This window comes from Thunnus albacares, chromosome 5 (genome assembly GCF_914725855.1).
Source record: "Thunnus albacares chromosome 5, fThuAlb1.1, whole genome shotgun sequence".
NCBI classification, from domain to species: Eukaryota; Metazoa; Chordata; class Actinopteri; order Scombriformes; family Scombridae; genus Thunnus; species Thunnus albacares.
Window position 1 is genome coordinate 29,643,263 of NC_058110.1, and position 25,874 is coordinate 29,669,136.

Consider the following 25,874-nt stretch of genomic DNA (forward strand, 5'->3'; position numbering starts at 1 on the left):
ATAAAATACAAATGTTACAGTAGATTCATAAGTATTTTATTACACAAAGAAAATTGCTATCACAAAGTTATCACTGAACATTTAGCAATAAATATGAAGTCCATACACGACAGTATAATGGCGACTATGCTTTTTACTAAAATAAGAAAAGACTTGACAATGAAATAGAACAAGAGGGTCACAAACACACACACATACATAGAAAGAAAATGACAAACAGATGATTATGAATACGCCTTCCAAGACACGGTTCCATATTAGGCTGGAACGATGTTTCGAGTGTTATAAATGTATTCTGTTCAGCTCAGTCCATCTCCACAGACATCCAAAGTTTCTGTGCTTTCTTGTCACGTCAGGAATATAAATGACTAACAAGAGTATGAAGCAAAAGAGCAGCATCTCAATTGTCAGTTCTACTCTGTTCTGTTCCCCGTGTTACAATCTGATCCAATAAAAAGTCGTGCATTTGGGCCACCGAGGCTCCAAACAAGCTGGTAGTGAATGAAGGTGTCCTCATGTCCAGTTAGGACAACCAATAAACACTCTCTCTTTCCTTTTTCCATCTCTCCACTTTCACTTGCTTCCAATCTACATATCACTCCTTGACTCTGCCCCCCTTCGGTCTTCGGATGAGTTTAGGATGGGCCTCCGCTTCCTTGGGCATCTTGGCTGGTGGAGCCCTCAGCCTCGGGGGCTGGGGAGGCCCCCGGGTCTCCTTCTAGAGGAAAACATGTGAGACAATATGGACAAAAATCAGTTACACACCACATACACATTGTGCATAGTACAATTATTGTTATTATTGATTCATCTGCAGATTATTTTCTTGATTAATAGATTAATCATTTGGTCAATAAAACATCACAACATTGTGGAATCTAAGGTGACGTCCTCATATGTCTTACATTGTCCAACCAACTGTCCAAAACCCCAAAATATTAAATTACGGTACTTTAAGACAACCAAATTCTCACATTTGAGAGCTTTGACCAACAAACGTTGTGCATTCTTGCTTGAAAAATTGTTTAAACAATTATTTGATTCTTAAAATAGTTGCTGATTCATTTTCTCTCGATCGACTGATCGAATAAAAGGTAGTTTCACAATTGTTCACGTGTCTTAAAACAATAGTCAGACATCCATATGAAAGAGGTTTTTCTTGATGTAATCGTTCCTCCCGTTCACACTGACCATTAAAAGATCCCCTCTAAATGTGTTTTCAATGTAAGTGATGTGGAACAAAATCCACAGTTATCTTTTTGTACAAAAATGTTTTTAAAAGATTATCTGAAGCTAATATGGAAAGTTTCTGTCTTTTTAGTGCAAAATTACCTCTTTGTGTTTCCCTGTTGAGCTGCGGTGGACGTATAATAACAAAAAGAAGGAAATTGGTACTAAAAACACCAAAGACTTCACACAAAAGATATCATATCACAAAAGATATGAACTTGATTTGACTAATTTTAACGGCTGGAGCCTCGTAGTAGCTGGAGATAAACTTAAACATACTTTTGCATGAAAGGAGGACTGTGGATTTTATCCCCCATCACCTCCATTTAAAAAGGTGCATTATGAAGGGATCTCTTAATGGTGAGTATGAACACGAGGGATGATTACAACAAGCAAAACCTGTTTCAATGTTCCTATGGGCGCCTGACTTGAAAAATTGTGAATCTAAACTTTAATCGAGTAATTGCTGCAGCTATAATCGCGCATATAATCAAGCTAAAAAGTTATTTGGCATTCCTTTCAGCAGGCAATAAATCTGCTTTCAGGCTCAAGAAAGAAAAACACTCATGAGAATCCTGAGGAAGGAACTACAACTTCCTCTGGCAATAGTGTCAGCATGATATGAGATTATTTTCCAAATTTGAAACTTCCCACCACAGCGGCGTTAGAGTAGGTCGATTTATTGTGGTCAAATTAGTTATCATGTCATGGGAAAGTTATCTTTGACTAAAAAGGAAGTCAGCAAGAACAACGATGTACAGTAACACACAATGGTCAGACTGAGAACATTTGCGTCACATTCAGACATGTTCCTCCTAACAATCTGACACTCTGCTGGTAGAAGAGGAAGCAAAGACTATCTGTCATTGTGCTGCCGTTACGACTCATTTACTGAGGAAACAATCAAATCCCGCTGAGACCACAAGCAGAGCAAAACCACCTGTCTGTGTTTTCATATTCTGTGCACTCAGGCGTGTAGTATATGGTATGGTACACACAGTATGTATACAAATCTCTCCCCTCTCTCCCCATGTATTATTCAGATGCGGGTACACTGACCTGCAGCCTTCAAGTCCATCTCTGCCAGGTCTTTGGTGAGTTCACTGGTGCTGGCCCCTGCTGTCCCCTCACCTGCGATGTCGGGCACTGCGTTCCTGCGGCCTGTGCGATCACAGTTGATGAAGTCTGAGTACGACGTCTCCACGTCCATCATCTGTCCATGACCAGCGCTCTCATTACACCTATCAGAGGGAGGAGAGGACGTCAGGCGGCTATGGAGGTGTAGCAAGAAGCACATAAAATCAATTTGCTGTCTTTCTTTTAATGGTCTGCAGGACCTGTGGGAGGACTAATCGGTGTGTCCTGTGCGTTTCTACTTCAGTAGAGTCAACGTGACACACAATATCGGCTAGAGACTTAAAAAAAAAAAAAATCACTGTGCTGAGCTATTTCAGAAGCAACTGAAGATGACCAATGCAGACAGAGAGAGTGGGCAGAAAAGGGGGGCACTTCAGAAGCACTTCCACGACCTGAAAGGCCGACAGCTGAGAGTGTGTTCATAAAAAGAAGAATGAAGGTGTCAATAATTGCCATTTCTATTTCTGCTTGGCGATTAATGGCGCTAGCGACATCTGTGCTAATTGGTCGTCCTAATTACATCATGAAAAACAGAAAGCTGCTCTAAATCTCTCAGGGCTCTCACATGCATAGTCATAGCCCTCCACTAGAGTCCATTTGTCTGTCCTAGAGGTACTTACACAGCAACGATTTAGAGAAAAATGGAGAGCTGGTAAAAGCACTGATCAATATGGAGAGGCAGAGTAAAAGAGCTTGAAACCATTCAAAAGACAAGCAGAGGTGGGGCCCAGAAAGCGAGTCGAGCTCCCATTAGCCATTCATTCCTCTTCTGTTTCCTGTTCTCAGTCCATATTTAACTAGGTCATGGATCCTGCCAACCTCTAAAAGACTATACAGCTGGTAACTCCTCAGAGAAAAAGGAGGACAAAAAAGAAGACTGCTCCAGAAAAGACCAGAAAAAGATAAGAAAGTAGTAGTAGGAAGTAGTCCTCCGCTTCAAAGGAAAGGAGATAAAAACCTGTTTCACACACTGTAAATGTCGTCACAGCTGCTCCTCTGCTACGGCTTCAGTCCTTCTCACACGCGGGCACGGATAACTTCGACCTCTCTGACCGGTTCACGCCGCTGTGTATGAGCAGCATAACTGACGACATTACAGTTACAGACTCTGATAAAGCATGTAACATTAAACCATGACCGAACAGCTGAGCAGCTAAGCTATGAATCTTTAAGAAACATGAGGGGATTGGAGTCTTGAAGGGAAACAAGTGAAAGAATGAGAGAGGAATAAAAATGAGCTGGCAGCAGACACAGCAACGACACGCCGATCCAGGGCCAGTCTGTTCCCAAAAGCTTTCGCTCACATTCTTTTAGTATCATTCAAAAAAAAGGTCTCACAATTGTTTTCTTTCTCCTATGTACAGTACGCGTGCACTGTGCCAAAAAGGAAGCACACCGGGTCATTCCTTGAGAGGTCAGGAGCCGCAGGGATGTAGGCGACACTGCTTGGGAAATTGAAATTTGTAGTGAAGGGCAATCTTTAAGCCCCTGTAGGTAAGAGCAGTACCTCAGGAAATGTCACTGAGTTCTAGGCCGACGGCATTTCCCTGAGCGCTCCTACCAAACACAAGAGCCACTCTGTATTCCCGGCCGCTGATGGTGGTGTGATCCTCTGTTAGATAGTCATCTACAGTAGATAGCCAGGCTGTAGAGTCATTAGGAAGCCAAATCACTGCGGCAGACCAGTGTCTCACAGGTTCATGATTACACCTACTGCATTTTCAACAACCTTAAGTTCAAACAACTGAGGCTTTCACTTACTAGTAATGCCAGCTGAACAATTTGAGGAAAATATCTAATTACAACTTTTCTGAACAATTTTGCATCTGTGCTTTAATTTTCTATAAATTAAACTCTAGGCCTGTATTTGTGGTCTATATCGTGTTAAATAAGACATGACTGTACTAAGTATAATCACACATTTATCTTGTTTGTACATAAATAGAAGCAGATACATTGAAGCGGTTACTTGTTGTCTATGTCCTCCTCCCTCCCTTTTAAAAAACAGAGAAAAGTAACTTTTAAAATGTATTGTTGGTAGTTTTTTTGCTATTAAAAAGGAAGAAGAAGAAATATGAGAAATGCTCCTTTTCTGTCTCAGCCGCTGGAGAAGCATGTCAGTGTCTGGGTTTGATTGACAGCAGCTGGCAGGTTGAGCTCCGGCAGGGGGAACAAACGAGAAACTGAAGTAAGCTCTGCACTTTTCCAATGTCAATATCAGCCTTGAAAGTCAGTCGGGTTACACTGGCGTTGCTGGGTCTATATTTATATTCTGGGGCTCTACTGGATTATCTTTGCATGATTTGCAGTTCAAAAAAAAAAAAACTCCTTATTTATCTTATACAGACCCTTAATGCAGCCCCTCAGTTCAGCCTCTGTCTGAAACAGGCCGTTTTAGTTCTTGTCTCTTTAAGGCCCGCCCTCCTGATGAGCTCACTCTGTTCTGATTGGTCAGCTTCTGGAAGCTGCACCTCAGCTCGGGAGGCCACGTCAACAAACCGTACTAGTAGGATTTCTCTTCTTTTTCTCGTTCATTACATGAAGCAGAAACTTTACATCTGTACATGTCCGAGCCTGAATCCGATCCAAAATATGAGAGTGGACAACATTGGCAACAGAGGCTACAGAATGGACGACTGTTTTTGGGCAAATACGCAAATAATCTGATGTCATCACAAGGAGGAAGTGGAGTTAATTTTGTAAACAAAGAGTTCAGAGCAGGTTGAAACCCTGGTTCTTGTCTTGCAGGGAGCAGTTTTGAATATTTCACTATGTTTAACGTAGACATGTTAAGTCAAGTCAATTTTATTTGTATAGCTCGATCACAAGTTTGCCTCAGGAGGCTTTACAATCTATACAGCAATACAACATCCTCTGTCTTTAGACCCTCCATTCAAATGATAAAAAAACTCTGAAAAAAACCTTTAAAACAGGAAAAAGAATATGGACGAAATCTCAAGAAGAGCAACAGAGGAGGGATCCCTCTCCCAGAACGGACAGACGTGCAATAGATGTTGTGTGTACAGAATAGAAGACGAAGACAAATTACAGAAATACAGCATGGAACAAGGTAACAAAATTATAATGGATTTATAATATATGAAGTATGTGATGAAGAGACATCTGATATAGCAGAATAAAAACAACAGAAAATCACAAAAAAGCACCTTTAAAATATAATCATGACAGTCAAAAGTGCACTTCTGTTTATTAACATCTGTGCAGTTCATTAACACTCAACAACCACTGAGCTACCAGCTAGCTTCCTGTCTGAACTGATGTCAGGTGATAGATTATAGCTGGTGAAATCAACAGTTGCTTAAACTTTCAGTTTCTATAGCTCACTAAGGCACTATTAATTATGTCTATTAAACTGCGGCTCCTGAGAATTGAAAATTTCACTTTCAAATCACAGTTTGGACATAAAAACAATTAACCGTTCATCCTTACAACCAGTGCAATTTCACCGAGAGATCCATCTTTGCCTACAACAACACAAACAACCAGCACTGACTGTGTATCGAGTACAGCAGCGACTACGTGTCTGCGCTGTGTTATGTTTGTCTTTTTCTACTCCACTGGGCCGATTGTTATATGGCTTATGGGAATTCCATCTAATTGCCATTTGTATGTTTAATTAGTCGGCTTGCCTGCGCATGTGGATCAAATCCTACCATGAGATCATTAACAGGTTTCCATGGAAGGATGATGATGATGATGATGATGCTCTGCCTCCTGCCTTTCCGGCACGTGTTTACATTCTTCTCTGCCCGACTGCCTGGTCTCAGCTGTGGTAGAGGCCGTTTAATGGCGCTGCGTTTTAAAAATCACTTTATCCCTGATACGCACAGACCATGCTGAGATGATGAACCTGTTTTTGTGGCTCTCGCTCGCTCGACTGACTCACTGAAGTCGTGTGGATTGTTGTTGTTGTTGTTCACCTGCTGTGATTTGTGTAATGCAAATGAACATGTAAAGTGACTGAGGCAAACGATCTGCTAAAGACACCAATGACCTTCTGCGTAACAAGCAACTAAACTAATTACAGCTCTTGTTAAATCGGTTGGAATAACAGAATAATCATGTCCTCCATCTAAGGCTGCCACTAACAAATACATTTCATTTTTGATTATTTCGTTTAGTCTTCACAGTATATTGTTTGAAAATAGTGAAATATGTTGGTCACAATTTCCTAGAGCCCGAGGCTTTGTCTGACCGACAGTCCAGAACTAAACAGTATTGAATTTACAATGATACAAACCAGAGGAAAGAAGCAGATCTTCACATTTGAGAAGCTAAAAGCCGCAAATGTTTGGCAGTTGTTCTTGATAAATTACTTACTTATAAATTGATTCAGCTCCAACTCCACCCAGACAAGCACCCTAAAAAAAGTCTTCTTTGTAGATGACATACTGTAAAAGCCCGATAGTTTGACCTATAACACAGATCCGGTGCCAGCCTCGCATCAGTCACAGTTTTCCTCACTGAAATCTCGCCAGTATCTCATGACTACATTCCAGAAATTATGACTTATAGCAGTTTTTAAAGTGCATGTCCCAGTTTAATAAAAAGGGAGTCTTTATGTGAAAGGCCGGCGTGTGTTTACAAAGGGAAACTTGACACAGCTGCAGCTGGAAACTCTGCCACGAAGACAAATGTCACACCTGTGTGTATTTTCACTCAAGACAATAACAACTTAATCCTCAAAGGGGAAAAAAAATCGCTGCAGTTCAGGTCATGAGATGAACTCAGCTTAGCCTCGCTGCCTTGTACTGTAAGTGTGGATGTTTTCCAATGTGGGGATTCTCTCTACAAAGTTATTTCAGGGACACAACCTAATTCACATTCTGGTAATTCCTCTATTTTGACAGAAAGACGCTGCATTATCATATCTAAACAAATGAAAAGCTCTAATCCTAGTGCGAACGCTGAAGGCAGAGCGCTTTCTTCGTGGCGAGTCTGAATGTCAACAATGACCACATTGGGCGAGGTGACATGCAACAAGAGAGGCTTTGGCATGAATATATTAGGAACAAAAGCCTTTGAGATCACTGAGGGAATATGACTCAGCAGCCACTTACATCGGCCCCATTAGAGAGGCAGGCTCACTACTATCCCGCTGGAGCCTTTTAAGCCTGATTTGTGTGTAATAAACTCACATTATCTGCAATAACCCACACAAAGACTGGCTTCTTTGCTGATTGAGACGTCCATTAGAGCCTTCTACTCCACTTGTTTCTGGTCCGTCAACTAAATCTGCTGCAGTTATTGACAAAGCAAAAAGCCTCCACGTGAATGAGTTTCATCTGCCTCTCGTAGCAACTAGAGTTTTCCGTTGGCTTATTTAACTGTGAGTCGATTAATTAAATAGTTGCCGACTATTAAATTAATCACCAACTATTCTGTTTATCAATAAATCTTTTTGAGTTATTTATTAAGGAAAAAAGTCCAAATTCTCTGATTCCAGCTTCTCAAATGTGAATATTTTCGGGTTTATTTAGTCCTCGATGATAATAAACTGAACATCTTCAAGTTATGAACTGTTGTTCAGGACAAAACAAGACATTTATGGGCGTCATCATGGGCTTCAGGCAACAGTGATCAACACTTTTCATTATTTTCTGGGATTTTGTGGACCAACAACAATCGATTAATCGAGAAAACAATCGACAGATCAATCGAGTTGCAGCCCTATTGAACTGCTTTAAGATGAACCTTTATGTTTGACTGTCACGTCAAACATAAAGTTGACAAAAAATTTAAAAGTAAGTAACTAACCAATGTTTTCATGATTGATTAAGGTGTCCTTTATTCTCTCAGTTGATAGTTTGACATTTCCAGTTTCCCAGAGTCCCTCATGATGTCTTTAAACATCTTGTTTTGTCAGACCAACAGTCCAAAACCCAAAGATAATCAGTTTACAATGATATAAAACAGACAAAAGCAGCACAACTGGTAAGCTGAAACTAGTGAATGAATAGCATTTTTCCTTGAATTACGACCAAAACGATTAACTATTAAAAAGTTGCTGATTCATTTTCTGTAGATCAACTAAATCAATTCATCTCTGAATCTTTTCAGCTCTAATAAAACCACAGGAAGTCTCCTAGTTTTTGAATGAAGCAAAAGTATGTTTCATCATCTTGAAGCACAAAACAAATACTCAACTCTCACAGCTCTTGTGGTCAAAACAAGGAATCTAAAAAACATTATTAGTTGATAATATAGTAGATAAAACTAAACCTGAAGATGAAAAACAACAAATCTTACCCAGTAATTAGAGTTGCTTCATGTGCTGTATAGAGCCCACGAGCAGACTACTTCAAGCAAACTCATCCAAATCCATTCACCCTGCTGCGTTACACGCTGAGAGCGTCGTAACACTAGTGTGCCTCAGCTCTTTGCCCTCCTTGCTCGCTGCCTCTCAGCCCCCGTCAAATGTGGTACGGGCACTGTCTATTCACATGATGTCAGCAGCTGTTTGGTTGACAACGAGCCCACTTCAAACACAAGGGAGCTGTATTTCCTTGTCGGGATTAGCATTGTTGTTCCTCTCCGGTCTTCCTCTCATAAATAAATAAAAGCCTTGTCCATTCAGCTCGGGTGTATATATCTGCCCCCATATCCTTCCTCTTCTTATGGGACCCAGGCTGGGTGTGAGGGCCTTATTTCCCCTGTTGAAGTGAATATTCCAACTTGCCAAAAAAAGCGAGCTAGCTTCAACAATCAGCCATTTATACCGGAACTGTGAAAAGTTTCCCTGCCTTAGGAGACAAGAAGACACAAATCTCTGCCACTCAAAATCTCTACCATCTCTCTCTCTCTATCTCTCTCGCACACTTTAAAGTCTCAGTCTTACTCTTAAGTCACAGAAGAAGTTTCCATCTTCTCTGTCAGACATGCAGAATTATCACTGATAACGTTTGGATACTCAATGCAATTTTCTATTTCCTTTTCACTGAGCAGAGATACTGAGAATGATCACCGCCACTCTCACATAATTGCCATCCTAAATGAGCGTACTGAGCTCCCACGCCTGAAGGCATTATGAATCAGCCGAGGAACAGGAGATAAGAAGCCTGACCAAGGCTATTAGCATCAGATCCTGTGGAAAAGTCTTGAGTGAACTAATGAATAAAACAAAAGTCTCTGGCGAGGCTGCTGCTTCTTCAGAAAGCTACAGCGAAATCAAAAATCAATCTAGCTCGGACAGATTATCACGGCAGGCATACAGAGCGGCTGAGTTGTGGTTCCCCCGTTTCACACAACTCGGGGCGCTTCAGAGATCAATTCCCTGCATTCGTCCCTCATGAGACATCAGTGCTGGAGAAATACTGATCCAAAAAGAGATACCCACCATTTTAAAAAAATAACACCCACTTCTTGATATTGACTTCTGGCATGTTAAGCCAAGTAGAGTTGCAAATAATTATTTTCAGTATCACTTAATCTGTGGATTATTGTCTCAATTAATCAATTTGTTGTTCAGTTTGTAAGATGTTAGAAAATGGTTTTACAGTGAGAATCAACAGAGAAAATAAGCAAATCTTCACATTAAGGAAGCAATAACAAGAGAATATTTTGTATTTTTACCTGATAAATAACTTAAAACTACATCAAATATTCAAATAGTTGTTTATTTTCTAATGATCAACTACTGAATTAACAGTCAAATCGTTTCGGCACTAAAGCTAAAACAGCACAACAGATATGAAATTGGACTACAGTTGGGTCGTCTGAAGACATTTGGTTATAAAACAGCTTAAAGGCAAGAAAAATAAACTACAACCACAGATTCATTGTCATTTGAAGATTATTTTCTTGATGAAAAGATTAATCATTTGGTCTATAGAATGTCTAAAAATGGCAAAAAAAAAAATGCAATCACAAGTTCTCTGAGCCTACAGTGACATAATAAAAGCATTTTTGTCCATCCAACAAACCAAAACCCAAAGATATTCAATCATAGAGGACAATGAAAACCAGAAGTCATTCACATGTCAGAACCTGGAACCATTTTGCTTAAATTTAGGGCTGTAAATTCATGATTATTCTCATTACTGATTAATCTACCAAATAGGTTTTTTAATCGATCAATTAATTGTTTAGTCTAAAAATGTCAAAATGTAACAGAAAACTGTCCCAGAGCTCAAGATAATGTCTTCAAACATCTTGTTTTGTCCAACATAAAACAGAGAAATGAGATAATATCCTCACATTTGAAAAGCTGGAACCAGAGAATTTTTGGTGGTTTTTTTTGTTCAAAAAAAGACCGACATGATTAAATGATTATTAAAATCATTGCTGATTAATGTTCTGCTGATCTGCCAAACGATTAATCTATTTGTAGCTCTGATGTGCAGTTTATAAAATGAACACCAAATGATGGAACTCTTAAGTCCAAATAGAAAACTAAGTTCAAATATCAAATCAGACACTGAAGAATCAAGTTTGACCTCTTCAGGCTGTTATTCTCCACAGTTCTTGCAGAAAGTTTTCACCAGTAGAAACTTCAGGTTGCGACTGGCTTGTAGAGGATTAGAAGGTTAAAGATGCGGTGATGTTCTAGAGCAGCAAAAATCAATTATAAACTTCAAAGGTAAACTATGTGGTTAAGTATCTGTGTACAGAAGGCTTTCTTGACTTTGTTCTCCGGGTTCCCTGTTGATCAGTGATTCACTGCTCATCCTCTGAATGACCATCAGCATATCAGCAGTAAAAAGAACTGTTGAGGCCTCTTGGACGAGTGGAAACACTAAACAACAAGCCTGGTCCACGTCAGGTCACTTATTACTGCTGGACGTCCCTCACAGTCACTGTGAAGTAAAGCTAAAACAACACAGTCACACCTTAGATTAAGATAATAGCTGTTGTGTGGTTGAATTCTCGACTAATTGCAGACATTAGGTAAAATATATAGAGGTTTCCTTTTGCGGACGGTTCTCAGTCGGAGAATATTGTATTGTCTAAGTCTCAATTTAATCAAGACTGTTTGAGTTTAAAAAAAAAAAAAAAACCGCACCCTGATGTGTTTAACAGCAGGGTTATCATTATGTAAGAGATTACCAAGGTAAGGCTGAAGCACACTACAGGAGCTTGAAGGGCCTGTGAATGATGTCAGTAAGCATACTGATAGCGAGCAGTAGTATGAAGATGGAACCTTTGAGTAAAGCAGAAAGTAGATGAGTGGATGAGTGTCTCTGTATCTACTGAGAGACCAGTAAGATATGAAAGGAACCAGCTGAGAATACACCAAACCATTTTTCTGTTAATTTTTAACCACATTAGCAGCGTGGCTAAAGGGAGGGCAATGTCAGACTGAAATATCTCAATAACTATTGGAACTATTGTTGGACTGCCATAAAATTTTGTAGAGACATTCATGGTCCCAGGAGGATTAATCCTACTGACTTTGTTGATCCCCTGACATCACCATGAGGTTCACATGTTTTAAGTGAAATGTCTCAACAACTGTTTGATTAATTGCACTGAAATTTTGACATTGTTCCCCTCAGCAATGATATGAATTATAAGAACTTTGGTGATCCATAAACTTTTCAGGTACCACCATCATCAGAGTTGTCCAGTACTTTGGTTTACGACCAAAAAACATGCAATGACATTCCCATGAGCCACAGCTTTACTTCGTGTTCGACACTAATTAGCAAATGTTAGCATGCTAACTCCCTAAACTAAGATGGTGTTATCAGCATTGTAAATGTTAGCATGTTAGCATTTAGCTCAAAGACCTACAGGCTCACAGAGCCGCTAGCATGGCTGAATAAATTTAATCTGATTATCAAAGGAGAGAGAGGTTTTCCTGATTTGCAAATACAAATTTTATATACATATATAAAAGTTTGTTTTCAAAATGGATTCATCAGGACTTAGAAATAAACACTTCCTGTTCTGTAAGGCCACATGATACGCTTTCAAGCAGAGCAATCACCATAACAAGATTTATGTTATGGAGTTAAAGTTGGGAAATACATTTATTCACTTTCTTGCCGAGAGCTAAATAAGATAATCGATACCACTCTCAGGTCTGTCTGTTAAATGTGAAGCTACAGCCAGAAGACAGTAGCTTAGTACAAAGACTGGAAACTGGTGGAAACAGTTAGCATAGCTCTATCCAAAGGTAACAAAATCCACCTACCAGCACCTCTACAGCTCACTAATTAACACATTATATCTTGTTTGTTTAATCCATATGAAAACTGAAGTGTAAAAATGACCAGCTGTTATGTACTGGTGTAACACAGCCTGTATAGAGCTTGATTCCACTTGCCATATACCCAGTACTGAAGGATTATTGGATAAAGGGCACCCTAAATGAATCACCGAGTGATTCCACCCAAATCACATGCACATGACCAGCCACTGCACAGGAAGCCCGTCATGCCTTCCAGTTAGTTCACCAAACACAAACTACACTTCCTGCTGCAGCTGAAAAAGAATTTAAAAAAACTGATAAAAACTGTTTTCTAAACATGTGTAATTAAAGCAGGCAGATCTCCACTCAGTGATACTACTAAGCACAAACTGGAAACCCAAACCGTCCGTATACAGACTTGCACTTAAATTGATTTTGTTAATCTTCTAAGTCGTCTCATCTGTTAAACAGATGGCAGAGGAGCACGATAAACACCACTGACGAGACAGACAATACTTCTACTGCCATGTTCCCTTTTGTTAGCAGAGCTCACTTAGCAACAGCTGGGCCAATCAATACCACTTTGAGAGCCAGTGCATTATAATATTGCTATATCTTCACACAATACAGACCAAAGTAACAGGATCGGATATCCATGTCATGAAAGGTTACATTACCAGAGGTGTTGTATGTACAGCATGTCCTGTGTGTGTGTGTCCTTGTGGCCCAGAAACTGCCAATGAGCAGCGATCAATTAATGCTTCTCAGCCACTGAAGTTTCAAGTCTTCAGACAGCCAGACGTATCTGACTGAGACTTCTGTAGCAGCACGTCCTGCCTTGGGCTGTAGGGAATCCCCTGGTTTGTGTTTGTTTGTGTGAATAAGATGGGTGTGACTGAGCCTCATCAACCACCCATGAGTCACAGCTGAGTCAGGAGCAGGTGCTTCAACCGGACTCCAAAATGAGGCCGCGATTTCAAAAAAAAAATACCCTCACATCTCCATTTCCAGAACGGCACAGCGACTGTTCGTTCAGATTCTCATCAAATCTGGAGACTCGTCACAGGCAGTGTTGTTACAAAAACAAATGTGTCGCGAGAAACAGATTTTTATAATGACTGAATATCAAGATCTAACACAGAAAGGGAATGTTTAATACGGGAGCTCACAATAAAAACAAGTAGGAGAGATTAATGTTCTCTGTGACAAACATTTCTCAACGGTTATTCTCTTGTTTACTTAAAAAGACACACTAATTTATGACTGTGTAAAGCAGCTCTGAGAGATATAGCAATTTAAGGCTATAACTCTTAAGGTACTACGTCCAAGTTGAAAATATTTAGATGAGAGTGACTCTGCTGTGTGTCTGGAAAAGTGGTGAGCTGTTAAAAAGGCAGTATTTCAGAAATGTTGTGACAAAAGCTGTATTAATATTATGTCTGTTCTTGGCTTGGTATTCAATTCACTTAACTCTGAGACGTTACCATTTTAATATTGTGTTTTAATCATTTTAGTTAAAGCTGAGAGAAACTGATAGAAAATGAATTGCAGTTTTCATGATTAATTCATTGCTGAAGTCATTTTTTTTTAAAGAAAATTGCTAAATATTCTCTAGTTCAAGCTCATCAGACTTGAAAATTACTCATTTTATATGACTGTAGATTAAATATCTTTGGGTGTTGGACTGTTAGATAGTCATGTCATGTTGCAAGATGTATTACTATTTTCGGATATTTTATAGATCAAAGGATTGAAAAACAAAACAAACCAATATGCAGATTTATCAATAGTATGAATAATTGTTGGGCAAAGCCAAACCAACAATGAATTGTATCCAAAGCCTGATATACTATATCTTTATTCCTCTGTGCTGTAAACCTCCATTGTTGTCTAAAAACTCTTAAAAGCCCCAAGAAATGTAAAAAACATTTTCCAAATTTTAATCTTAATCTGTGTTAATTCTTCATTTATCTCTTTTTATATGCCAAATATGTCAAAAAGAGTTTTATTATATGAGAATCCCTGTTTCTTCTCTTCCTGTGAAACGGTTTCAAATGTTTGATGACTCATCCTGCACTGGGGGTAGGGCTGTGGGAACAAATCTCAGGAGTCGAATATGAATCAAACAGTAAAGAAATGAATACTAATCAAATGCTGAATTTACTGTTTGAATGTGTATGTTTTAATTTTTTTTTAATGTGTTGTGCTAACTTGCAACTTCTCACCTTGGCCTACTGACATGTGAAAACGAAATGCTTTTGTCACGTCTGATGAATAATAAAGTTTTCTCAGTCTGACTGAATCACAATCTCATATTCAATGTGCGACCGTCAACCTCTAACATTGCTATATCAGGAATGGCAGAGAGCGACGCACCCACAGAGATCATTGCCCCTGACCATTTAAGAAGCGATGTGTGGAAAGTGTTTAGATTTCCATCAACAAATGGAAAATTTTTTAAAAAGCACATCCACAGTAAAAGACTTGAGCCTGAGTGATCAGTGCTGCAGCTGCAGTTCAGGGTGATCATTAGGGCTACAGTGTGTCCCGACACAAATACCACGTCACCTATTGGTGTAAATAGCACATACTGACGTGGATTTATTTATTTTTTAGCTTAGTGCGTAGTTATATTACTATGATCCAGTACGATAAAAGCTTATTTAATATTTATATTTTAATTAACATCATACATTTTGTGCCTTAGCTTAATTATTACTTAGCAAGAAAGCTAGCACCTGTTTACTGGTAACGTTGAGATGCCCTCTAGTGGACAGAACGTATAACAACCACATGCTGACAGTAGCATTGGCAAAGCATAAGCCTGTGTATACAGTGTATCGGCACACAGTAAATATTAATAATAGGCTAAATTTGAGCATTAAAATTTTGAATATTATTCAAATATTAAATATAATAAGGAATGAAAATTGGAATTGGATTATAGAGGAAGATTGACAGCACTAAATCAGAGGCGTTTACAAAACTTCATCCAATCAGATGTGACTTTGGGCAAGCAGCCAGCCACACCCATCATATAAAACTGCACACCGTTTGTGGGTCATAGTAGCTAACAGAGCAATATGGAGAGAGGAAGACAGGAAGAGATGTGTGTTTTTCATTTCCAAAACAATGTGGCTGACGTCTAATTCATTCATCTCTCCCTCTTCCTCCTCCTGATCTGACAACAGGTGAGGGAGGTGTGTGTGTGGAGCCAACAGTCCTCTGCAGCTCCATATCGTGCTAAACTCTAAGCCCCACCCACTTTTTTTAGCATCAAATGCGAAAGATTTCATTTAAATCCCTCTTGTAACTGTACACTACTCAAATTTTCTGTTTCACTGGGAAATACGTCACAGCGCAGAAGCTAAACTTCACTCTAACTTCTGTTTTAATGGGGCCTTTAAAAACACGTGAGTGAGCCACACTGCTGCACTGAGTGACATCTTCCTTCATTACAAAGATTACAATCAAGCTAATTTGCTTAGAAACGGCTCCAAAGATTAATAACAGCGATCACGTTTGCACTGAAGTTCTTTGAGAAATTTACAGTGTAGTACAGAGTCAAGAGGTTGGGTTATGTAGGCACAACAAGCTAGCCAAACTCTGTAAAAAAGGAACCAAATTCCTGCACATGCTCAGTGGTGTCTGCCTTACACAGAACTACTCTCCTGAGACTGAAAACGTGATCGCTGTTATTAGTCTTTGAAGCTATTTCTAAACAAAGTAAGACTGTAATCTTTGTGGTGAAGGATCATGTCACCCAGTGCAACATTGTGGCTCATTGACATGTCTAATAATATATAGGAATCAGATATATCAGGCTTTGGATACACACACAGTACTTGTAAGTAGATCAGTTTGTTGTTGGTACAAATTTTGAAATAAATTGCATCCCTTTGGTACAAAGGGTCAAACAAAAAGATTTAAACGATTAATTAATTATGAAGCTTGTTGCCAATAAATTTTCTGCCTAACAACTAATCACTTTTACTATTGTTTCAGCTCTACATGTGATGGGCATTTTCCTATTGTTTTTTACATTTAATAGACTAAACAACTAATTGAAGAAATAGTCATCAGTTGCTGCTACTGGCCTGATTGTCTCAGTATAACCTCTAGTATCTCCATTCCCATAATTCCTCAGATGTTTCCTCTTCTAAAAACACACAGAGATACATGGTGATGCTCCGTGTATGAATAACTGCCGTGTTGGTCGGTGATTTTCCTCCCACTGCCCATTTTATCTATTCTGACTCTACTGCAAGGTTACCCGGTTCTATTTCTGTCCACACATTTAACAACACGAGACTTCGGCAGGAAGCAGGTGGTTTGTTTGCCTGTGTTGTTTATGTCCTATCTTTTCCCAGGCTCTCTCTACACACACACACACACACATATACGCGGGGTGGCTGAACAAGAACCCTTGAGCGGACGAAAAAGAAGAGGACGGAGGATAGGAGAAGAGAGGGCGAGGGATGTATGGAAAAAAAAAAAAAAAAAACATGTGGAGAGGATGACGAGTGCGAGGAGGAGGAATGGATGGAAAGTAGATGAGGAAGAGAAAGGGTGAGGATGATGAAAGGGAAAAGGAGGAGGAAGGGAGCTGCAGAGAAGGAATGCATGTTTATTGTGTTTGCTAAATAAGGCAATATCCCTTACTGGTGTTTTCATTATTTGTTTTTTGAGAACTCGAGAAACATAATATGTCCTCTTTGGCTACGCTGCAGCGCATAACCACTTAGCTAATTTGTAATAATATATGATTTGGTTGCGGGCTACTTGTCTCTCTCTGCACCACCTGTTAAGAGAGATTTCACCCACAGCTCCCTCAACCCGCCCATATGCTCGCTAATAAAATAAAAAACACAACAAAAACCGCATTCAGCTCGAGACTTCTCACTTACAAAGCTTGAAACCTGATTACTTCAGCCAACAACTGCTTGTCACGCTGCATTTAAAGTAATTTGAAGGTGAAAAAAAAAAAAAAACACAGTAGTGGTTCCTCTCTCACCTGTACCGACGGCCTCGCTGCTTCTGAGGTTTGCCAAGTAATTCCACTCAGCTGCATCATCACACTTTTCTCCCACTAGTCTAAGAGGATGTGGGCATCATGCGGTTCGATTCACTGAGTTTGAAGGGGACAAAAAAAAAAAGGCGCATACCTAACCTTCCCCATGAGTAAACACAACAAGGGCAGAGGCAATCGTTGAACTTTGCCTTTAGACCTACATAATCATCACATCATTCACATCGGCATACAGAACAAGCCTGAGTAAAGCCTTCTGTTGAATAGCATTCATCCATCACGCACCATTAAACAATAACAACCTACTGTATTTGTCTTATTTAAAATACATTAGATGAATTAGGATTTCCTCTGGCAACTACATGGGAAATGGGATATGCTTTTAATATATCACTGTCAAGTGAGTTTTAATGTCAATAATTTGCTCTCTAGTTCCTGTGAGCTGCCTCCTATTAACATGTCTCATCAGTCCACTTCCTCTGGGATTTGGATGAAAACCTTTTCAGAAGAACAATCAAATATTTTAAAGCAGACCGAGCTGGGAGAATCCTCAAGGTGGACAAAATTAAAACATAAAGCAGATCCGTGAGCCGCACATCGAAGGTCATGTTGTTCCTTTTACCCTTGAGCGTTTTTCTGTCTCATCACTTTTAAAGTTCAAAAGATATTAGCGCTTTATTCACACCGCATGGGTTTTTAAAAACAGGCCACTTCATCTAAAATAATTACAGCTCATTTTCATTTTCTTTTTTTTTTTCATGCAGATAGATTCTCATCAAATCATCTTTCACTGACCTGCCACACCAAAAAAAAAAAAAAAAAAAAGGACATGTCTATTTTACTTCCACACCAATTCACATGGATGAGAAACCATTTACATAATAAGGTTTGATTAAAAATTCTCTCAGCAAATAGATATAAAGCGGTGTTTATTCAACACTTTGACCTGATCTGTGAAATTTATGCTGATGCTGTGGGCCAATCCAGCTGAAGTAAGAGAGTCTAACTCAGCTGTGCTACATTAAATCAACTGGCTTAATGCTGAAAAACAAATGTGTTGCCACTTTGAAGAGCAACCTCGCCAAACAATGTCATTTATCAGGAAGAGGGAATACATGAGGAAGTAGATTTGTGTCTTATAAATGTAGTGACAATAGAAAAAATGATTGCTGGATGTGTATTATCCATCCATTTTCTATATTCACTTAGTGTGTGCAGTGTTGCGGGAAGCTGAAGCCTATCCCGGCATACTGGTTACCAGTCTATAACAAGGTTAAAGACTAAGTGGAAAACCATTTAAATTGGGTCAATATTTTATTTCCTGTGCCAATTTTGTTAGAAGTTGAACACAATCTACCCTGCTAAACATTTAATTGCTGCTCCACCCGAAATCAATCTTTTAATTATGACGCACTGACTCCCTGTGGGTGTAATAAGTTGGTAGTTTGATCTCCTGGCTGTGGTCAGTTTGTATTCACTGACCACAGCAGGGAAAAAGATTTGAAACTTCTCAGAGTATTTCTGCCAGAGCATACCTGCCTTTTCTGCTGTCTAGACGTACGTTCAGTACATCCAATATTTTCATCAACATATGATCACTACTTTTATCCAAGCAGCGACTCTCACAGCCAATGTGGAACTACCTTAAAAAGTTCAATGCCACCAACGACCGCTAGATGCTGGCTCCAGTTCAAAAAGTGTCACTTCTCTCTAGAAATACTAAGTCAATAATAATTTTTAATGAATCATTATGGTCTCAATCGCATTCAGTCCCTCTTATAAGTGTGCTGAAGGTCATTTTGGAAGCTATCGCTCTGTTTATAAGATTTGAAGACTTATAGTAGCTTTGATGTCTGCCGTGAGGGCGTTGATTGACATCAGCTGCTCTCCCCGGCTCCAAGACTCACTGATTCATACTATTGTCACAATATTTCGGTGAGTTTAATGTGACTGATTATGAACCCTGCTCTGTTAGCGCAATTAGAGATAGCTAACGTCAGCCCAGGTGTGCACCACTCAGTGTTCCCAGTAAGCTAGCCTTCACTTTGAAAGGCAACACCCAGCACTCCTTATTGGGAAAGTCCTGGTTCCAAATGGAAAAGATGGCGCCAACCACAAGCTCCAACGTTAAATACAGTCTATGCCTCGACCTCAATCTTTAAATACGACCCTGTTTATTTGTGCGCGTTGGAGAGTCCGCTTCCTGCTCTTTCATTGGTCAAAGTGGTCAACCCAAGAGTGTTTCTATCTTCACGTACTGCAACTCCTCGTACTTAAGTCCCATTGCTTCTTTACGACAAAACCTGTTCTCCTTAAAGAAACAAACTACTCATTTTGACGACCCACTTTTGAATCTATAAGGAGAAAATGTGTCACACAATAAAAAGGATTTTGGGTGGAGTGTCTCTTTAGCGAGCTACCACGCAAGGTGTTGGCCTGACCATCGGGAGCAATTTGGGGTTGAGTGTCTTGCCAGGTAGAACGAGCCCAGGATCGAACCGCAAACCCTGCAATTAGTAGACTACCTGCGTCACCTCCTAGGACACAGAGTTTCGGTCTGAAAAGGAATTTAACCTCTTCACTTCAGTTTTCTGGCCTCTAGGGACCAGATGCATCAAACATCAGATAGATAGAAATATGTACCGGCATTCTTTTCATCAGATTTCTAAAGCCTTGGGTACGCATGTTTCAGCTTTATAAATCTTAATCATTTTGAAACTATGAGGATGTGCACAAGCCTCATTTCCACTCCCACAGTTAGCCATAAATGTTATTCACCTGTTTGCATATAAATACCTCTGTCTGCTCCAGTACCAGTAAGAACTGGAAATGAAAAGATAACCAAAGAAATGCAATATTACCAGTCGTACCACATTTCCAACATTCTCTGACAATGCCAGGGCAGTTGTGATAACACATGACCATTAGCCACGGCTGTGGCCATTTATAGCGCCTGTATTATTTATTAATTACATGTGGCTGTAAACCATCATAGGTGGTAATATCTCAATCACCATTTGATGTCTGAAGGATAATCAGTGATTTAGTTTATAGCAACCTGTAGTAACTTCACAAAGTGCTTCACAATAACAGATAAATGAAAAAGAATATTAACACAAGGAAATTAAATGATGTCTCTGATGAAAGAACGTCAAAATGAATCACAAGAAAATCTCAATTAAATTTAGAAATGCCTCTTTCATTGACATATTACACATCAATATGTAGACTGCAAAAAAAAAAAAATCAGTGAGTGAAACTGGCGAACAATTTACACAAATGTTTTATAATTTAGATTCTATCTCTCACCTTATTTTTCATGTCCACTTTATCATATCATCCATCGCTGGCTCTAGAAAACTGGTGGTCTGTAGTAGTTATAAATCAGAGCTGCAACAATGAGCCGATTAATTGATTGGTTGATCCACAGAACATTAATCAGCAACTCTTTTGATAATAATAATTTCAGTCATGTTTTGAGGAAAAATGCCAAACACTTGGTGGTTGCAGCTTCTCAAATGGGAGGATTTGAAACTTCTACGCGTCTTACATGATGGTAAAATTAATATCTTTGGACTGTTGATCAGACAAAACATTTAAAGACATTATAACAGGCACTGCTTTCTGACAATGACATTTCAAGGAATAATAATAATCATTAGCTGCAGCCCTCTCATAAATACCAGTTTATGTAAAGGGAAATGGCGTATGCGTTGTTTGTGTGTGTACACACTGTTTATACTGCACATCTAACCCTAGAAATGTTTGCCCACACTGTAGATAAACCGAATTAAATCTAATTCTTCTAACCTGAGCGTAACCTCACACTGGTCTGCTTTATCAGAAAGCGCTTCCCGTCTGTCACACGAGACACTACAGGCCGGGTGATGGCACTCATTTTCTCCTCATGGGGAAGTCAGGGAGCTAAAAACAGAGGAGCTTAAGTCCTCTGTGCACAGGGCAAAGAATGTGGTTGGAGGTCAACGCAGTTGAACCGACAAATCCCTGTCCACGAAATATGTACACATTAAACCCATGATTACACAGAGGGAAGCATATAAAAATAAACCCTGGGCAGCGTGTTCACATGGTATCCAAACCTCGCATCACTGTTATAGACTCAGCTACAGACTGTTGTCTTCTGATCCCTGTTTACTTGAACATGGGAAGGTCTCTGGGCAAGCGACTGATTGTGGTCATAATTACAAAGAAATCTAGAAGGCACTTGAACCGATTCTGAGAATAGATTGCTATTTTTATCTAAAGCATGTAACGTCTCGTCCTTATTGCAGAAAAAGCCTCATATCCAGCTGCCTCAGATTATTACCATTGACGTACAGTGTTCTCAAAGTATGCAGTATGTACTACATACTGATGAAATCTCATTTAACCTTCAGTGTGACTACAAGTGGAATGTAGAGGAAGCTGTCAAGCAGGAAAAAAAAAATATGATGAGCACTAACTGAAAAAGAAGTGACAGAAACAGCCACACAGTAACCATCACACCCCCGCCGTGTGTACTTAATACAGGCTCTCAACGCAGGGATACAGGGGTCCGAATGTTCTCAGGGTAATCATGTTATTGTTGGCAGCCCTCAGCAGGAGCAGATATGACTTCCATTTACGGAAGGAGTTGGAGGAGGAGAACGGTGTTAGTAAGAGTGTTGGTCATGCAGCACTGCAGATAATCATCACGGTACTAGAAGATGCATAACAAACAAGACAAGCCTTCATAATAGCAAAGCAGGAGCAGATGTGATCTTAATGTCAAGCAGTGTGTATTTTCTTCTACGTTTTCAGCGATTTAGTAAATACGATTGAAACACAGGAGGGAAGGTTCTGCAGGGAGGGGGGGGGCATCTGCCCAAGGTCAGCGGGGCATCTGCCTATGTGTCTCTCCAGAAGCAAGGGGGGGGGGGGGGGTTTCTAGCATCACTGCGCTCTCTGTTCTGGCTGCTCTCCACCCCCCCGTTGGCCATTTTGAAGGATAACAGACCATGTTTGGTTAGCTGGTGCAAAGAGAGGAGAACAGACAGTGGAGAGCTATTCCAGAGAAAGCTGACATCAGGCTGTACAGATTGTACAAAATATCATCTGAGATTCATCAGGTGGCTTAATGCGGTGCAACAATTGATTTCTCTGTAAAAAGGAACATAATTATATGCTTTATAATGTCCATGTTTTGTCCAGGAATTATGTTGCCACGTACTGAAGTATGGCCAGACAGATTCACCTTCAGCTGTTGCTCGAAGCAAACAGCGTTTAGTATATTACTCACGTTGAAGCGATTATTCCATCAACAGAAAAATAATCAACAAATATCATAATAATTGATTATTGGTTAAAGTCTATATCAAGCTAAAGGGTGAGGATTTGCTATTTTTGTTAATCTTGTGTGATAGTAAACTGAATATCATCATTACGTTGGGCTTTAGGAAACTGTGATGGGCATTTTTCACAATTTTCTGACATTTAATAGACCAAATTAATAAATAATTATCAGTAGATTAATCAACAATAAAAAATAACTGTTAGCCGCAGCCTTACGTATAATCCTCGCCTTATTCCTCCATGATAGATTTTAACTCCAGGTGCAGAATCATCCACGTCGTCTACTTTCGTTTACAAATGTGGAATTTAAAGTATCACCAGGGACGTGCAACAGTTTCCCTGAACCGTGAAATGCCAGATCATTACATACAGACTTTGTTATGCTTGTCCCTGTGAAGACATGGTCCAATCCAGTTCTGTTTTCTGTCACCAGACTGGTATAAGACTGGTGGTTAGGTACAACGCTGCCAAGTTGTGTTATTTTAACTTAATCAGATGGTAGATTTTCATGTCTGGATTACTGTGCACTGAGCTCAGAGAGAGAGAGAGAGAGAGAGAGAGAGAGGGAGAGAGCACTGTTTTGGTTACAGTCAGCCAGCCAGTCGACAGTGAAGCAAACCACCACAGGCAGGCAAGAAGCCAGTATTTATTTTCACCAGAGCCCATGCCCAGTAACGCTGGCACCTGCCCAGCAACACTCATGCAAAGTGGGGGGTCCCAGCCTGCTGCTCCCCACCAGCCTGCTGCTGCTGCTGCTGCTGCTGCTGAATCTCTGAGCACCATCTCCATTCAGCCATATCATTTTACAAGATTCACATCCAGAAAAACTGGATTGACATGTTCCTTTCTTCGCTCCCTCAGCAGCCAGATTATTGCATGAAAACCTGCTGTCATCACTGTCTTGTTATTGCATTAAGCCAAGGGAGGGAATAAAAAAATAAATAAATAAATAAAAAGTGGATTTGTGTTTACAGAAGGGCTGGCTGGGTGCATTGACAGAGCAAATATAAATAAATAAAAACAGAAAGCACAGTGGATGAGGAGAAGAGATGAGGGTTTTCAAAAAAAAAAAAAAAAAAAAGAAAACCCATCCAGGCTGTCATTAGCTACAGTGAACGCAGCAGCTAATGTGTGGGAAGGAAAGGCATGCCAGTCTTTTAAACTGCACAATACAACACGAGCGACTAGCATAATGGGAACACTCGAAGAAGAAAGAGATAAAAAAAAAATGCGAATATCATTAACATTCATAATGTAATCCGACAAAAGCTGACACCGAAGAGGAAAAGCCGTTTGACAGATTGTAATGTGTAACACAGCGGCTCTACGAGGAAACATTGTATTGTCTAACGTTTGGATAAAATGCTTTACTAACATCATGTAGAAACCCCCCCTCTCTCTCTCTCTATCTCTATCTCTCTCTCTCTTTTTTGCTTCGTGACTATGCGGCTCCCTGCGGCTGGTCGTTTAAAACATGTACTACCCGACCATTTTTATGCATGTACATCCACACACACATACACATTAAGAAAAAAAAAACAACCCGTCTTCGCCTTCAATATCAACCCAAAAGAAAAAAAAAAAGGCACTAACCTTGGCCCGGTCGCCTCCTGATATCCACTTGTTACAATGGAAATTTAACACCATGGATCCCCAGTTAAGTTTCCTGGCACTCGGACAAAATCGCAGCACGCCGAACTGAGCCGAAACACTGAAGCAGGCTGGTGTAAATAAAAATAATTTACAAAAAAAACCCCACTGTGGTGGATAAGTGTGTGTTAAAAGCCGAGATGTGTGTTATTATCTTATCTCTCTCTCTCTCTCTCTCTCTCTCTCTTTCTCTGGGTACCGTCTGCATGCAACGAGAGAAAGGTTGTGTCTTCAAACAGCTGTTTTCCAAAATGGAGTTAGTCGTGTCTGAGCCAATCAGAGCGAAGCTGTGGAGGCTCCCACTCCTCTGAGGGCTGGAGCCAACACCAACCACACTGCACTCTGCACATCAAACACTTACTACATCTTTTTTTATATCATCATTATTATTATTTTTTATTATAAGTAAGATGATTCATTGTAGCTTTCATCTCACGACAGCTTTATTTAGACGCACTTTCAAGTGTAGATTCACAATTTTTCCAAGTCTATCTCAAAACAAATCAAGTCAGCTGCTCATATAAACACTGAAAGGGGGTTTTCCTCGCTGTAATCATCCATTCCGTTCATAGTTGCTATTAAAAGATCTCCTTCAGATGTGCTTTCAGTGGAAGTGATGAGGGCCAACCCAGTCGTTTTATGCAAAGAAATGCATTTAAAAGTTGATGTGAAGCTTATATGAGGCTTAAGCGGTCTGAGTTAGTCATATCAAGTGGATATCTGTCACATTTACAGTCTTTTTAACATCCAATTCCCTCTTTTCCCCCGTTTCCTCAGGCAGTGTTTCCCTGTTGAGCTGCGGTGGAAGTTGACTAACGTTAAACAGATATCTACTTGATTTGACTCACTTGGACGGCTGAAGCTTCATGTTAGCTTCAGATAAACGTTTAAATACATTTTTTCCACAGGAGAAGGCTTGTGAATTTTGGCCCCCGTCACTTATATTGTAAGTGCATGAACAGTAGGGAGGGTTATGGCAAGAAAAACACGTTTTAATGTTCATTTGGGCTCCTGACTATTGTTTTAAGACAGAAAAATTGTAAACCTGTCCTTCAAACCACTACACACCCACTGACTTGATGAGATTTCCTCCTATATAAGGAGCCCCCAGATGTTTCTGATAGTTTTACAGTTTATACTGCACATAAAATGATCATATGATGTAATATAAAGACATTAGCACCTTTTCACTTGCTGGATATTAAAGGGGCACTCCACGATTTGCACTTCACTAGAGTTTTAAAAAATATTAGGCAGTCAAAATCAAAGCAGCAGAGGCCAATGTATCCTGACTTTTTGTCCCTGTGATTCAGGATCCAAAAATGCTGGATCAAGTTGCATTAT

At 39.8% G+C, this 25,874-nt stretch overlaps 1 protein-coding gene across 3 annotated transcripts; it reads right to left on the reverse strand.

Annotated features, from left to right (window-relative positions):
• Nucleotides 1–19: 19 nt before the first annotated feature.
• pkig (protein kinase (cAMP-dependent, catalytic) inhibitor gamma) lies at nt 20–24,763 on the reverse strand. Of its 3 annotated transcripts, none has more exons than XM_044351595.1 (3): nt 24,474–24,763; nt 2,290–2,471; nt 20–718 (listed from the first exon to the last, which is right to left on the reverse strand). In XM_044351595.1, exons 2-3 carry the CDS (start codon nt 2,441–2,443, stop codon nt 636–638), a joined length of 237 nt encoding a protein of 78 aa, XP_044207530.1. In that variant the 5' UTR covers nt 2,444–2,471; nt 24,474–24,763; the 3' UTR covers nt 20–635. The 3 variants fall into 3 exon arrangements, with proteins under 3 accessions (XP_044207530.1, XP_044207529.1, XP_044207531.1); XM_044351594.1 differs by lacking the exon at nt 24,474–24,763 and adding an exon at nt 13,198–13,386; XM_044351596.1 differs by lacking the exon at nt 24,474–24,763 and adding an exon at nt 8,638–8,745.
• Between the last annotated feature and the right edge of the window lie 1,111 nt (nt 24,764–25,874).

Bases quoted from the DNA above. Each gene is read 5' to 3' on its own strand.
- pkig (XM_044351594.1), bottom strand. From the start codon at position 13,220: ATGCTGTACATACAACACCTCTG. The intron at 2,472-13,197 runs GTAATGTAACCT...TCCCTCTGATAG, and splicing joins CTGTACATACAACACCTCTG to GTGTAATGAGAGCGCTGGTC. The intron at 719-2,289 runs GTCAGTGTACCC...GTTTTCCTCTAG, and splicing joins GATGGACTTGAAGGCTGCAG to AAGGAGACCCGGGGGCCTCC.